The 15,677-nt window shown below is 40.3% G+C and overlaps 2 protein-coding genes across 3 annotated transcripts in view; both read right to left on the bottom strand.

The window, feature by feature from the left end:
* lig1 (ligase I, DNA, ATP-dependent) overlaps nucleotides 1–11,078 on the bottom strand; it is a 73,090-nt gene extending 62,012 nt beyond the window's left edge. Inside the window, exons 1-6 of one of the 2 annotated variants that reach the window (XM_032532425.1) lie at nucleotides 10,810–11,078; nucleotides 10,088–10,159; nucleotides 6,532–6,715; nucleotides 3,197–3,362; nucleotides 1,491–1,628; nucleotides 19–393 (exon numbers count right to left, since the gene is read on the bottom strand). In XM_032532425.1, coding sequence (XP_032388316.1) covers nucleotides 19–393; nucleotides 1,491–1,628; nucleotides 3,197–3,362; nucleotides 6,532–6,715; nucleotides 10,088–10,159; nucleotides 10,810–10,826 — 952 coding nt within the window. In that variant the 5' untranslated portion in view covers nucleotides 10,827–11,078. Of the gene's footprint in view, nucleotides 1–18; nucleotides 400–1,487; nucleotides 1,629–3,196; nucleotides 3,363–6,531; nucleotides 6,716–10,087; nucleotides 10,160–10,809 lie in introns of both variants that reach the window. The other variant, XM_032532424.1, reaches the window with a different exon arrangement.
* A 1,123-nt stretch (nucleotides 11,079–12,201) lies between these two features.
* LOC116699829 (ETS domain-containing transcription factor ERF) overlaps nucleotides 12,202–15,677 on the bottom strand; it is a gene marked incomplete in the record, with an annotated part of 7,082 nt that continues 3,606 nt past the window's right edge. The window contains 2 exon segments of the mRNA XM_032532619.1: nucleotides 12,202–12,673; nucleotides 15,230–15,320. Of these exon segments, the coding sequence (XP_032388510.1) occupies nucleotides 12,357–12,673; nucleotides 15,230–15,320 (408 nt within the window).

A 15,677-nucleotide genomic window follows, 5' to 3' on the forward strand; every position in this document is an offset into this window, starting at 1 on the left:
ATGCAAATTCCTCCTCACCAAAGAAACTGCTGATGGGTGCTTTCTTAGGTGGCTCCTTATCTTTCTGCTCTTTTGCTTCTTTCTGCTGTCTCGCCGTTTGACTTTTTGGGCTCCTTTCTCCCTCTCGCGTGTCCTTTTGAACCGCCTCCTTCTTCTTCTTGGCAACGGCAGGCCCCTTGTCATCCTCGGTCTTCTCCTTTGCTTTCTCTTCATTTTCTGCCCCCTCAGCTTTTTTTTCCTTCTCATCAAAGCTCGTTGGCTTCACCCGCTCCTCCTCCTTGGCCTTCTCTTCTTCCTCACTATTCTTCTCCACCTCCTCTTCATCTGGGTTGTTAGCCACGGACACTTCCTTTTCAACTCTCTCTTCCTTTGCGTCCTCCTCCATGGGCTCGTCTGTGAGACAGAAAGAGAGTGGAGTCATTGAAGAGCTAATTGTCAGCAGGTTTACTGAGGGCAACCCAGCTTTTACTTTTTTTGAAACATTTGTTTGTTAATGTTTTTTCAAAACAACAGTCTTCTTAAATAAAATGCTGCAGGTTGTATTTTTGAGGTTTCCTTTTCACCCAAAAGTCGAGTAAAGCCCCTAACACACCAAGAGCCACATCAAGTGCCTCAGAACACACCAACACAACGTGACGTAATACGTCTCCATAACAGAAGGCGCATTGCCCAAAAATGAAAACCGGCAGCTGAATGGACAAACACATCATGTGGGTCTGGTTTCTCCGGACATTCAAAGCCTGACTGTCATGGCGGTTTGTTCAGAATACAATCTCATAATATGCTAAAATAGTTCACCAAAACGTGTTTACACCAAACAGACTCAAGTCAATGACCTCGCCAGACTGCCTGACGGACAATTATCGGTTTGGTGTGTCACGGCCTAAAGGGAGACATGACTACTGACAAATATGTAGCGCCGAGTCTCAGCACAAAGAGCCAGGGTCAAAATATGGGTATGGATACTTCAATTTTGGAAATAAGATAAGAGCCATCATTGAACTGAACAAAATCAAACGTTTCTCCACCGTGGTGTCATAATCTACAGTATATGTGCAATAATACAAACTGTGCAACATTGTTTCCATACTTTTAAAATGTTGGTTCCTAGATTAGACTGGAATGACTGTGGAAACAGTGTTACATATCAGATGTATTTGTCTTTTTAATATCTACATCTATATAAAGTATATATACACCCATCCATCCGTGTGTTAGAGTGTATGTCAGAGTATTTATTACACAGCAAATGTTGTACACAAGCTTGTGCAATGACATTACATCTATTCTAAAATACAAATGTGCAGTTCTTTATTTCCACAACCTCTAATATTTCTAAGTCTAATAATCATGTTGAATAATGTATTATTATTATTATTATTATTATTATTGTTTGCATTTGTGCAACTTCCAAACTTTGATGATCCTAGATACGTCTCCATTTAATTTTCTATTCTGGCCAAGACTCACAGCAGAGGGGGGGGGTGTACCTGTGCTGCTGGCGCTGTTCTCCATGCGTGCGCGTTTGTTTTGCTGATCCTGCTCCTCCTTGGCCTCTGCTTCCTCTTTCTGACTCTCGCTGCCGCTCCTGCTCTCATCCAGTTTCCTCTTGGGGAACATCTTCCTCGCTGCACACAGGAAGACGGGTGTTCAATTAAAGAGAAGAAGAAAAAAAAGAAAAACAGTTAAACGCATCCCAACAGAAAACATGTCATGATCAAACAGAAAAAACATGTGGAGATGAAAACAGGACAAGTCTACTCTCGTACTGCGGATGTAGGGCAAAAAAAAAAAAAAAAAAGAGAGAATCACAGATAGGTACTTTCATAATGAAAACACTAATTCCATCCTGAAAGATATCATGCAGCACAGCAGCTTAGGGTTTCAGTGTAATTTCCCTCTGTAATTTTATGCAGCAGTGCTGCTTGAGGGTAATTTTAGTTTTGGTTCTGCATGCGTCTCTGTTTTGGTCCCTGGTAGGGTTCTAGCACAGGTAGCACCGCTGATGGTTTTCTTCTAGATATATTGTAATGAAAGCTTTAACCTAAGACATTAAGAATGCAATTGCAGGTCAAATTAGTGTTATTTTAATGTGATGTTTTTTTTCCTCCAGTGGTGATGGTGGCGGGGCTCTTACTGCGGCAACGCACCACGCAGTCATCAAACAAACACAAAGAGAATGGGAAGATGACAAGATAATGAGCCACTTCCCTGCTGCAAAAGTAGGATGAAGGAAACAAAGTGAGAGAGGAGGTGCTTCCCAAATGAAAACAAAGCTGCGATACTAGAAATCTAGCTCCAAGTAGCTAAAAATTCTCTATTCAGAATCCTACATTTCTGACATGAAAAAGTACAACGAGTACAAAGCCCCACTTAAAAGCACTTGGCTGTTCAATGCAGCCGGTTACACATATATCTTATTTTAATTCACCGATAATGAACATGTATGGCAAAGAAAAAACAGCAGCGACGCTCTTCTCTTGCACATGAGAAATGTTGATAATGTACGGACTGCATAACAATCACTTCACTAATAATCACTTTACATGTTCTTCTTTTTTTAAGAAAGTTACCAAAAGCCTGGATGCCAAAAAGGAAACAAACAAAGATTGACAATCAGCTACAATAACAACAGGATATGCTTTGCTGGTTCCATTAAAGCCCAGTCAGCAGAAATGATACATCACAAGACAACGCAGCGATAATAATAATAATAATAATAATAATAATATCACAATGCAAGCAAACACGGAAGAATAATGATATAGGCCTGCAGAGTGTGTATGCGTGGTTCAGCAGATGAGATAAATGAAAAATAACCCAATCTAGACTACTAGTTGTCAGTCTAAAGGGTTGAGGCCCTTCCAGAGAATCAAGCGATTAATGAAACAAGAGAGGGGGGGGGGGGGAAGTACACTAAGCTGCTTTCTGGAGAACAAACCTCTCATGCATTCAGCTTGTGATGAATGTCTTGTTTTCCCTCATTGTGAAATAATGAGTATTTTGGAGCCATTAGGCTCCTGCTAATAAGTAATCAAGTAAAATAGCTCGAGGAAGAAGAACTATCAATCCCCAGCTGGTGTCAAAGTTCGAAAAATGCAATTTTGGAGACACCGCACCACAGATTTAGGAGTACGCCTAGAGTGGGGGAAAAAAAACAAGTGATGATCACAATGAAATGTGATCAGATACTAACCAGTCTTGCGTTTAACAATGCCAGAGGGGGAGATGGAGTTTGGGGTGGCGGGTGTCCCAGGTGAAGCCGACGAGGCCGGGGTGGCTGGAGTTGCAGGAGTTACAGGGGTGGCCGGGGCAGGTGACGGAGACAGGGGGGTGGGAACTGCCATAAAGACAGCATCCTTCTGAAAAACACAAGCACTATGTTGAGATTCATTGTTAAGAGAGGCAGCAGAAACAAAGGCTCAAATGGCTAGAATTACCGCAGATAGTGGTTTTGATTTTAAGTGATTTCTTTATATTTTTTTTACACTAACCCTTAGTGTGGCATCTTCTGCAGAGGCAAACAAGGATATTCACTAAAGCTACAATATGCATTATTTTTACTGTGAAAGACTATCTTTTTTTGATAACAATGCTAATGCCAGTATTTTCACTTGAAATTTCCGTTCCGTGACGGAATTTCTGTTTGGATGTGTTGTTATTAACTGCCCAGTTTGACAGCGTAAGCCCAGCGCGCTACAGCCGTAACGTTAGTACAGCCATGGAAGCACAAAACTAACAATCAGGATCAACAGAGATAGATTCTACCCAACCTAAGAGAAAACATGTTGTGTGACCAGAGAGGAGATGTATTTGAAAGATGGAGACAGCTTTGAGCCCAAAAGGACGCCGAGTTGGCTAATTTCCTCCTGAACAAAACAACAAAACGCAACCCGACGCTACACTGTGGTGGCCGTAGATCAGACGTGTCGGTGTTTTGAGACAGTGTGAGAGTCCCGTACAGGACACAAGAAACATCACTGCCTCTACCGCTGCCACAAGAAACACAAGCACTGAAATGTCCCTCGGTCTCTTTTCTTTCTCTCTCAGTGAAATGAAGCTGCCTTCAAGTGAGGTCGAAAACTCAAAAGCTATAAACGATCTGACAGAAAACAATAATTGTGAAATATTAACTTTACTTGTTCTACATTGGGGGGTTAACACACAATTGGGCCATTTCCGTGACACTCCTGTTGCTGCACAACCCTGCGGAAAATTGACGGATCACATTTTCCTGGTTTTAACCTTTTTTGGCGCAAGCGGTGAGTGATTTAGATTGTGTGAGGAGCAATATTGTGGAGCAGCCGGGAGCGGCTTTGAGCAGGAGACCAGAGGGAACAACTCAGTGAGCGAGGAGCAGAAATTCTCACCGCTCCACTCACATGCTTGGTTCCCAATCGGGGGTACATATACCCAAGGGGGTACATTAAAGATTAATTAACACAGCTATTTAAAAAAAACAAAGAAACATTACATTAGTACACATACTCGTGTTTGGTCAAAATGTAAACACAAATGTGATTAAAAAATTGCAGTGATCTTTAGTATATTTATTTTCACATCATGAGATCATAAAACCTTGTTATAAAAATAAGCAAAAAGGTCAAAATGGAGCTAAAAGTACTGAATAAATTGTGCAGCCACTCACAAAAAAGTGATATTGGTACAAATACAAAGCTGCCAATACCCAAATAGAAAACAAAAAAATATTTCTGGATTAATGAAGAAAAATTGTGTCTACGTTTATATAACTAATAGTGTTAAATAGCATCTACTTAAAAATCTATTCAAATGAACACATTTGACATGACCAGTGGGGTTATCTGAGCTCGTCTGATGATCTGTGGAGGAACAACTAGTCTCACATTGTCACAGTGCTGCGGAGGGGGGTCTGGTCAGTCTGGGACGAAGAAAAAAAGTGCTCTGGGTTTTTGGGCATTTCTTTAAACCAATCACAATGGTCTTGGGTGAGGCTAAGTGCCGGACAGAGCAACGGTGCCTTTGCAAAATAGCCTTGGGACGGAACTTGTTTGTCATGTGTACTAGAGGCGTTGTCATAAATTATTGCATCGATGCATGGCAATGCGGACCTGGGCAATTCTGCATCGATGCAGTGAAAGACCATAAGTGATTAGTGCCTAATGACGTTGCTTGTTGATTTTCCAATTGCTGCTTTTTTTGTTTTTACCTTTTATCTGTTGTCTGCTGTCTTGATACTCTGCTATATTCAGGAAGTGTCAAGTTCATAAATATATCTGACTGCTTGAATCCAGGAAGTGGAAAGTTGTGGATATAGACCAGGGTTTTACAATAAAAGTTAGAATCTTTCTGCTTGGATCCGGAAAACTTGTGATTAGGCCCTCCAAGTCTCCTTTATTCCTGATTATTGGGACCCAACCTCGAAAATGTTCTCATGAAGTCCTCCACTTGTGATTTTGAACGTTTTTACTGACCAAAAACTAACCAAGAAAGAACAAAAAAATATTAATCACCGATGATCACAGTTGCTATGCTACATTTATCTCTGGTGGAGGTGCTCTGTGTCCAATGGTACAAGAGTGAGTGTAGTAGTACCATGTCACAAAAAAATATATTCAATTATGGAAACTAGGCCTGCACGATTAATTGTTATACAATTGCGATCTTGATTCAAGATTCATTCAGTTGTTCACAATTTAAATTTGAAATAAATTTGATTAAAAAAACAGACAGTATAAAACAGGTTTTAAATTGCTCCCAAGCGCTGCAATGCTCTCCCTTCTCTTCACTGAACAAAATAAAAAAATAATGAAAAATGCAAAACTATAATAACCTTGGTTTATAACCAAGGTTATTATAACCTGCCAATTTGTTTTGTTTTGTCAAAAAAATTGTGGCAGAGAATTGTGATATCAATTCTAAGCAAAAAAAACATTATTCATATTTTTTCCCCCGAATTGTGCAGGCCTCATTAAAACCATGTAAAAAGTGATGTGGGGTGGGTCATGCTGACAAACACCATCCATCAATAATCTATTTTCTCAAAACAGCAAATAATGAATAATTGCTGACATATTACGCACAAAATAAGCAGGCCGGTTAGGAGGTGTTGATCAAACAACAGGTGGTGAAGAGTCAGCCAAAGCCCATAATCAGGTCTTCATTATGTGGTTTATTGACAAATGTATTCAACATGGTGCTTCACCGTACAATTACTGCCTTTGTGCGACAGTGTTTTTGCCACTAGTGAATAAACAACGGGCCCTGATACGCCTACAGGAGCTCTAACAGTCATATTAGATTCAGCTGTGGGTACAATGAGGATTTAGAACATGTGATGGGATGCACACTGGCAGGTTTCCATTCATGCATTTACAAGTGCATGCAGTATCATTTATAATAAAAACTTTGTTTTTGAAAAGCTGGATGGAAATGTCAGAATTTGATAAATCTTTATCTGCACACAAAAAAATCAATGCTTGAAGAAAAAATAGTGATTACAGACGAGTAACTCTGATGTCCAAAATTTAGGATGTGTAATGGGGCTTTTACCTTTTCTGTTTCACTAAGAGCTTCTTTGTCTCCGTGTCCCTTGGTGGCGACTTGCTCTTTAACAACCGGAGCGTCGTCATCGTCGCTGTCCAGGATCTGACGGCTGTGTTTGGCAACCTTCTTGGTGACGGGGGAATCAGCCTTCTGAACACCGTTCTGCACCTTGAGAGGGCTTTTCACAGGTCTGGAGAGGAGCACAGACACAAGAAAAAAAGAAATAAGTAAAACCATAGGCCTCATGCACATGGTACCGTTTAGGAACAGACCGATTATCGGCCCTGGACGATTGTTTGTATCACCGCAAGTTTCTGTAATATGTATTCTAATAAAGGAACAAGCCAATAGCAAGAGCAGTAGAATACAACTGAGAGTGTCAGATATATAAAATCTAGGCAAGAGTCTTAAAAGAGAGGTCAAATGCTAGTGTTAAAAAAGGTTTAAAGACATGCATTAAAGATGATACAGTCTGCAGATAATGAACACTATCATCAAAGCAGTGATGAGATATGAAAGAAGTCTCTTTTGATTATAACTACTACAAAAAGTTGTACTAAGCAACTGAGGTCAGAGATAATTGCCCATATTCTAGCTGTCAGTTGAAGTTTCAACATAAAAGTATGTTTGAGACAGATCAGTAAGCATCAGCTTCATTTCAGAGATTAGTCTTGCCACCCATACTGGCCATTCTGTTTAGGTACAATGCAGGTATCTTTGAAGTAGAGCTGGGCGATATGGAGAAAATCAAATCCTCAATTTTTTTAACAAATACATCAATATCGATACAGTGGCGATATTGTAGGGTTGACCATTAATGCTGTCAGAAAATATTTACACTCAGTTTAATTAATTATTCATCAGTAATGTGGATATAACGACTAAGTGGGTATAGGCAAATAATAGAACAGCTAAAACAGTCTGGCATGTTCAGAAAATGACATCACTTTCCTGTAATGTAGCCTTTAAAACCAGGACAAGACAACACTACTTGTCCAAAGTTTAAGAGAATATCTAACATCATACATTGCCCAAAATCATAAATTCAACCCTTTTGTTTTTGCCCCCATTTGTCATGAGCTGAACTCAAAGATCTAAGACTTTTTCAGTGTACACAAAAGGCTTATTTCTCTCCAATATTGTTCACAAATCTTTCAAAATCTGTGTTAGTTAGCATTTCTCCTTTGCAAGAAAATCCATCCACCTCACAGGTGTGGCGTATCAAGACGCTGATTAGACAGCATGATTATTGCACAGGTGTGCCCCTAAAATGTGCAGTTTTAATGTATTGGGGGAGGGGGGGGTCCGGTCAGTATCTGGTGTGACCACCATTTGCCTCACGCAGTGCAACACATATCCTCCCATAGAGTTGATCAGGTTGTTGATTGTGGCCTGTGGAATGTTGGGCCACTCCTCTTCAGTGGCTGTGCCAAGTTGCTGGCTATTCACAGGACCTGGACCACGCTGTCACACACGCCGATCCAGAGCCTCCCAAACATGCTCAATGGGGGACATGTTCGGTGAGTATGCTGGCCATGCAAAAACTGGGATGTTCAGCATCCAGGAATTGTGTACAGATCCTTGCAACATGGGACGGTGCATTATCATGCTGCAACTGGTGATAGGCCTCATGATCTAGTCACGGTATCTCTGTGTATTCAAAATGCCCTCAATTCAATTCAATTCAATTTTATTTATAGTATAAAATCACAACAAGAGTTATCTCAAGACACTTTACAGATAGAGCAGGTCTAGACCACACTCCAGAATCCACAAGGACCCAACAGTTCCAGTAGTTTCCTCCAGAGCAAGCAACAGTGCGACAGTGGCGAGGAAAAACTTCCTTTTAGGCAGAAACCTCGGTCAGACCCAGGCTCTTGGGAGGCGGTGTCTGACGACCGGTTGGGATCAATAAAATTCACTTGTGTCCGTTGTCCATAACATATGCCTGCCCATACCATAACCCCACCGACACCATGGGCCACTCGATCCATAAGTGTGGGGGGAAAAAAATGATGATGCTAGATTCTGATAAGTTAATAATGCATCGATAATCGGTTAGAATCAAATCATTGGTGAATGGCAAGGTAAAGTAAAGAAAAATAGCAGGGATTTACCAAGTCCACTTTAAAAGCCCTTCTGAAGACTTTTAAGAATGAAATGTTGGACCTATATAAACAATAGAAATTGTTTTAACCAAGCTCTAAATTCTGTTTTTTTCAAGCAAAGTATCAATAAACTTGCACTTGGTGGGAATCTCTGAGCACCTCACAATTCCATTCTGATTCAGAGGCCAACAATTCAATTCTAAACACATTATCAATGCTTCAATTTTTTTAAGTACATTTCCATGCATGATTTAAAAAAAGCATACATATAAATCTGAGTTTGTTAGAGTTTGACATATACAGTAGTTGTCACACAAGTTTTAACAAAAAATGTTGTCTACTGAGGTTTGTATGTGATGATGTGGGGTTAGTTTGATTCCAAAGGTCAAAGAAACTTTGTCAGGATGCATAGTATCCTGGATCCATGTAATAACTGGCCTTTAAAAATACAAATGTGCCTGCCTTTATGGGAATTTAACATAGGGGTGTGTATACATATGTCCCCCGTATTTTAAGGAAGAACATTTATTTATTTACAATAGATTTTTCATCCACAAAGAAAAGTGGTGTCCTTAAAAGGTTGGATTTTCCTAAATTCTTTTAATTAAGGCATTAGGGTCAATGTCCAAAAGATGTTTTTTATTCTTCTTTTTAATCAAATTTCACATGGGTGTAAACTTTCTCAAGCCACTGTTTAACACAAAGGAAAGGGGAAAAGCAAAAAAGCATAATATGAGCACTTTAAGTGTTCAGAGCAGACTGTTGTCTCACCTTGTTATATTTTATTTACAGTTTGTCAAGACTCTCTATAACTTAACCCGCATTATTGGTATGAAATGGTACATAGCCTACACTCCCTGGCTTATGTGCGGGCGTTGCCTCACTTGTAAGTGTATTGAACACTGTGCAGATAGATGAAAAGTTGTATTTGCATCATTTAATCATATTTTCTTTTGTCAACATTAAATATACGCATTTAAACTTGAAGCCATACTTAGCAGGACACTTTTTTTTCCACCTGTGTTTGTGAACCTTAGTTTATGTTTATTAAGACATGTGTCCAGATCTCGCAAGAGTTTGCTGAAGAGACAGAAACAGGTCTGGAACAAAGTTCATTTTCTCCTATCTGTCCTTCTGGAAAAAAAAAAAGAAGATGTTTGGGAGATATGTACAAAAAAAAAGGGGGTCCAATATTTACTTAGGTGACTATGGGGCAAAAGAATTGCTCGTAATCTGTGGTCCGTGGGGGTGTCTCAGTTATTAATAAACATCAATGGTTCTAAATCCTCTCTGATAATGTCAATCAGATTTTGAGGTCTATCTATGCGTGCCCACGTGCACCTATGGCAACCCTGAACCCACAGAGCCCCAATCCATACATAACAATCCCATAATCACCATTTAACCCTTTAACAACCTCCTATTCTGTGTGATTGAAGAAAAAAAGCTTTTACTTTTTTACTGGTTTATCTGTGGACTTCTTCTGAACGTCCTTACTGTCCTTGCTCTTGGGCTGAAAGAAGGATCTGATGGAGGAGGAAGAGAACAGTTTACGTTAATAGCGTTAGCATGCTAATCATCAGTGTATTATTAAAAAAAAAAAAATAACAGTCATTAAAACAGTATATTTTGCCGATGAAAGCTGATGTGAGTAACTTTAGGTTAGTGGGCTGGTAAGTTAGCTCAACGGTCAGAATTACGTTTTCTACGTCATCTGCTAATTTAGCAGACAAAAGTTAGCGAGCCTTTAGCTAACGTCACTGTGCCGTTTTTTTCTGCTTAAACCTTTTCTTCCGTTGGGTCAAAACAACTAAGCTAACGGTTAAGGTTCAGCGTTAACGTTAGCTAGCTATCAAACAGGGTAACGTTAACTACGTTTTATGACAACAGTTAGGACTCTAGCGTTTTAAAATAGCACGTATGCAGATTGAGAAATGTCTCCACTGTTGAAGCAAAACGTGAATCCCTTACCCCAGCAGACGTTGGAGACTAAGGCATTTTTAGAACTCTAAACACAACTCACAATACACTTAACTAGCTAGCTAGATTTAGTTAGTTAACGTTCCACTGTAATACAGATTCAAGCAGTCACAAAGCCAAAGATCCTTTATAAACCGGTAAATTACCAATAGCAGGCTAAATAGAAACCATTCCTAGTTATCAACGTCGTACTTACGCGATGCTCCGCTGCATGTTGTCTTCAAATTCGTCCTTCCAATGATAAATACTAGATAAAGACAAGGTAATGGTTAAGTTACAGCACAGGGTCCAACATCCGCATACAAACACTCCAACCAACTCCCGCGCTGCAGAATGACCAATATTCGGCGCCAAAGTGACATCCCAGCCGAAGATCGTCAAAAAGAGAAGCAGGGTCACTCCTTGGCTAAAATCTGAGCCGTGTTCTGTTCTGCAAATTTAGTCATTTGGGATTTTGGTCTAGTCTTGCTAGACTTGGCACCGTGTAAATAGGAAAAAAGTAAACATGTAAGTCCTGGTGAACACTGAAACAGTGATACGTACAATGGAAGATTGTAATTTATTTATGTAAATGATAAGGAAGTTCATTATGTTTGGGTGTTGCGATATTTAAAGATAAAACATTGAACACAGAATGGGGTAAACAAAAAAAAACAGCATAAATTATTCTATGCGTCTAGTTAGATGCAATTCAATAATCACATAAAATTCTAACCTGATATAACCTAAATTACAGAAACATAAAACATTGTAAGAACATGAAAATGTTTATTTAAAAAAAAAAAAACAGTTAACCTGTTTTACCAGTAAACTGATTTAGAATTGGGCTGCCTTACCAGAGTGATACATCTCATTTTTTACACACATCTCTGCTCTGACACTTTCCCGGGAAAAGCTGTGTTGTGAAGAGTTTGTTGGATGCCCAACATGCTACTGCCCCCTGCTGTGTCGGGGTGCAAACTGCAGACATCAGCGCCTGGTCCTGATGCTGAGGCTGCAAAGAAGACGTGAAGGCTCCAGGGTTTCCCCCATGGACGGTCTATGGTTTCCCCCAGAAAAGGGTTTTTGCCCGGTGACAAGTGTCTTTTTTTGACGAGGGCCCAGCAGGGACCAGTCACAGACTGATGGCAGCATTAATGGAGAGCCCACTAGCTCCTGCGATAACAGAATAATTGATGGAATCGCAAAATTGAACAATTAAAAAAGCTAAACACAGATTCTATATTTAAAAAAGAAATCCCAGTGGCTTAGGCCTGGTGGGCCATTAGGCTTGCAGTACACTGAGGAGAACCCTGGGCTCCTTACATGAACATTTTAGTGTCTGTTCATATGCATCATTCATGCAGCTCTGGTAATGAAGAAGGAGGGAGAATGCATGACAAACAGCTAAATAATGTAAGTTGGGTGCAATGCTTTATTTACTCAAATGCAAGTACCATGTTGTTAATTGTTAACAAGTGCAATTCCCCTACTGTGCCATGAAGTGCTGACAGAAGAAAAGTCGCTTCCTCAGTATTTCTATCAAACACATGTACGCACACTCACACACACACACACACACACACACACACACACACACACACACACACACACACACAAACACAGACAAATTCACACACACCATGGTCCAACTTAATAAATAAAGTGAATAATAAACTACTGTACAATGACTTTAAAAAAAAGCAGCATTTGAGAGATTTGAGGAGGCAAAGTAGTCCATCTGTTGTACATTGTTCCTCTTCGTCACTCTCTTTCCCCCATCTGTGCGTCATTCCCTGCTCTTCTCTCCTCTCCTTGAATTTCAGTCTGCTTCACTCCACTAAACAGGCTTCGACTGATGTGGGTCAAATCCCACCCTGCAGGGCTCTTGTTCGCCCAGCCATCGGCACTCACATGGAGGGCCGAGGGGAACGGTGGGAGGCCTGCCTCCCTCATGTCAGCCCCCGGACGTACAGGGGCGGAAATGTAGGGAAAATGGCCGTGGAGAGCCCCCCTCGGGGACGGGATGGACTTGGGGAGGCAGCACGGGAGCAGGAAGGGATGAGGCACAGACTGGACTGCTGTTAAGGAACAGAAAGAGAGTCACAGTAATTGCAAAGTGCAAACAAAATTGTCTTCATGAGTTTCATGTGTGTAAAAGACAACAGAGCTCAGATACATATTCATTTTCTTAATTTTCATACATATGTAAACCCTTTTCCAGAAGGAACGTGAAGCATTGAATGGGCCTTAAATCAAGTCATTCACAGTAAAAGGCATTTGTTCATTGTGAAGGCACTTGTGAGATGTGTTTCTCCTGGTAAATATTTTCTCTGTTGTGTGGTTGGGATCTGGTTGGCAAGCTTGCATTGTATATGTAGTATGTAATATGTACTGTAATACTGAGTTTTTTTTAAATTGTGAATCTGGATGGTATTTTATGTATTAGTCAAAACCATTCCAAGTCGTCTTCCATTATGTCTTTTATACACTGACTGCGTTTCACTGGTGGAATGTAACTAAGTAAGCGTAATATACCCAAGTAGGCCACAGTACTTAAAGGAATACTCCACAATTTGTTGAAAAACGGCGTATCACGGTCTCCCCTAGCTATAGATACATGGGCCAACACATTTTTTGCCTCAGCGCATGCATTGTTTTAGTCTGGTGCAACACTGGCAGGTGTTTTTTTTTTGTTAGCTCACTTTTAACCACAACATGCTAACCGGCAACATAGGTTTCCATTCACTACGCTAAGCTACAGCGGTGGCGCTGCCGTTGTTGCACCGGACTAAAACAAGCCCTATTTTAACAAACAGTTGTGTATATTGGTTACCTTGTTTCAAGCCATTCAGCGTGGTATAGAACGCTTGCAATAAGACTCGATTTGTGCTAGTTCTCATTAATATTCAATGAGCTAAGCTGCTTGTCTCTGATTAGCTAACAGATAGCCAATGAGAACCACCTGGGTATCAGCATCCTTTACCCAGCGCAACTGTGCGAGCTCATGAATAGTAATGAGCTCAGGCAACATGACGTCAGACTGACCAGCTGTTGTAACTGGCCAGATTTCTCCTCTTATTTCTTTCCAGTGGTTAGAGCTGACAGAGGAGGTAGCAGTTCATTTTCACAATCACGACATAACACAAACACACATGGACCTAACATGTTTTAAAAATGCAAGTAAAAACGATTTTGTGTGGCAAGGCAACTTTGAGTAAAAATGTCGAGGTACTTGAGTCTTTTCTCAAGTAGGAGAGAGATATTTTACTTTTTACTCCACTGCATTCATCTGACATCTTTAAGATTTTTGCACACAGAACACGAGTCCAGCTGAAATGATAGTTGATAGAACTGTCTGGATTGTTCCCAGTTTCTAAAATGTAAGCTGTTTCTGTACATTTTCCTGATGATACTTACATACTTTTACTTAAGTACCATTTTCAAAGCAGGACTTTTACTTTTACAGAGTTGTTTTACAGTGTGGTATTAGTACTTTTACTTAGGTAAAGGATCTAAATACGTCTTCCACCACTGCTGCATTTAAACCTTTGCTTGCTGAATTGGAGTCTGGGTCTTCCATGAATGTTAGCTGCAGTTGTGCAGGAGGTGTACTGGCCGGGGAAGAGGATGATGGTGATGAAGAAGGATGGGTAGATACCACCACAGTTCCAACCAATAACCCAATAAATACTAAAAAAAACAACCTGCGGTATTACAATTTTCAAGGTGGTGGTGGAACATTTTTTGGGTGTTGACTCTAAAATAATAACACTGATTTTATTCCTTTTGAAAACCACCAAAAAGTGTCTTCAAGGTCAGGATTAAACTGCATCCGTGCTTTTTTTCCCACAACACACATCTTGTTTCACGATGAAATAGAAAAAAGTGAAACACAGTAAAAAGGCAATTTTCTTGTGACTTGAACTAAAAGAAACTTCAGCAGCGTGCAAGCGTTTAAGTTAGGAGTCAAGTGATGTCAAACTGAGGAGTATGAGGAGAATGGAAAAGTGATATATTTTAAACGCAAAACTATGAAAAGCAATCTGACATCCAGCTTATACTGCAGTCACTTTACTGAATACCAAATCAAGGGGCCTAAAGGATCCAACGATGGATTGCTCCTAAAAAGTTTTGGTTTTAGATCTCCTTCCTCTGTGCCATTCACTGTTGTGCAAAAACTAATAAAAACACATCCATGAGCCACACATCGCTCCGTTACCCGGAACCTAAATATGTCCTTCTGCTGTGAAGAACACCAAATGTGTATCAATCGGCGGCTGAAAATAGTCCCTAACTAATGTACAATGTATTCCTGTTTGAGTAGCCTTTACTAAAAAACTACAGAGCTCAGTTGTTTCAGGAAATTACAAAGCACTTTAGGAAACTATTTGTTTCCATTAATGGGTGTTTGCTGGTTTCTATTTATGTAGTAACATGCATGGACAGATGAAAGCATTTATGGATATATGTTTTGTGCCACTTTGTATTTGCATTTTATCTTTTTCTTTTCAACAGAGGTGTAATAAAGTGGAATGAATGCCTTTGCTAATCATAACAGGCTCACTGTGAGAGACTGTGAGACATGCCCGAACCCTGCTGCTTTGCAGGGGAATCCCTGCCGGGTGTGTTCTTACCTCTGTCCATCAGCGAGCCCACCCCTCCACACAGTGGCAGAGCGCTCTCGGCGGGGAGGAGAGGAAAGGGAAGAGGGCCGCTCGGCACCAGCTGCAGGATGGACGCATGGAGGATGAGATGGAAGGATGGTTGAAATGCGAACATGGATCTTTCAATACAATACAGTCTGACTGTGTGCTGTGTGCTGTGTGCACAAAACATTAAAAACACACAGCAGAGCAGCCAGTGTCACTGCACATTAAAAACTGTTTCTTCCCTGCCACAGTCAGACTGAGGGCCAAAGCATAATTAAACACAAACAATTCACTGTGATGAAATGTGCAATAATCCTCACAACTTCTCTCTACTGTGAACTACTCTGCAAAATTTGCAATGTTTACTCTTGCAATGTTTAAATTGTTAAATTTGTTGCACTCTTTTGTATAGTATCTAAGTTTTTTTTTTTTT

This window comes from Etheostoma spectabile, chromosome 12 (genome assembly GCF_008692095.1).
Source record: "Etheostoma spectabile isolate EspeVRDwgs_2016 chromosome 12, UIUC_Espe_1.0, whole genome shotgun sequence".
NCBI lineage: Eukaryota > Metazoa > Chordata > Actinopteri > Perciformes > Percidae > Etheostoma > Etheostoma spectabile.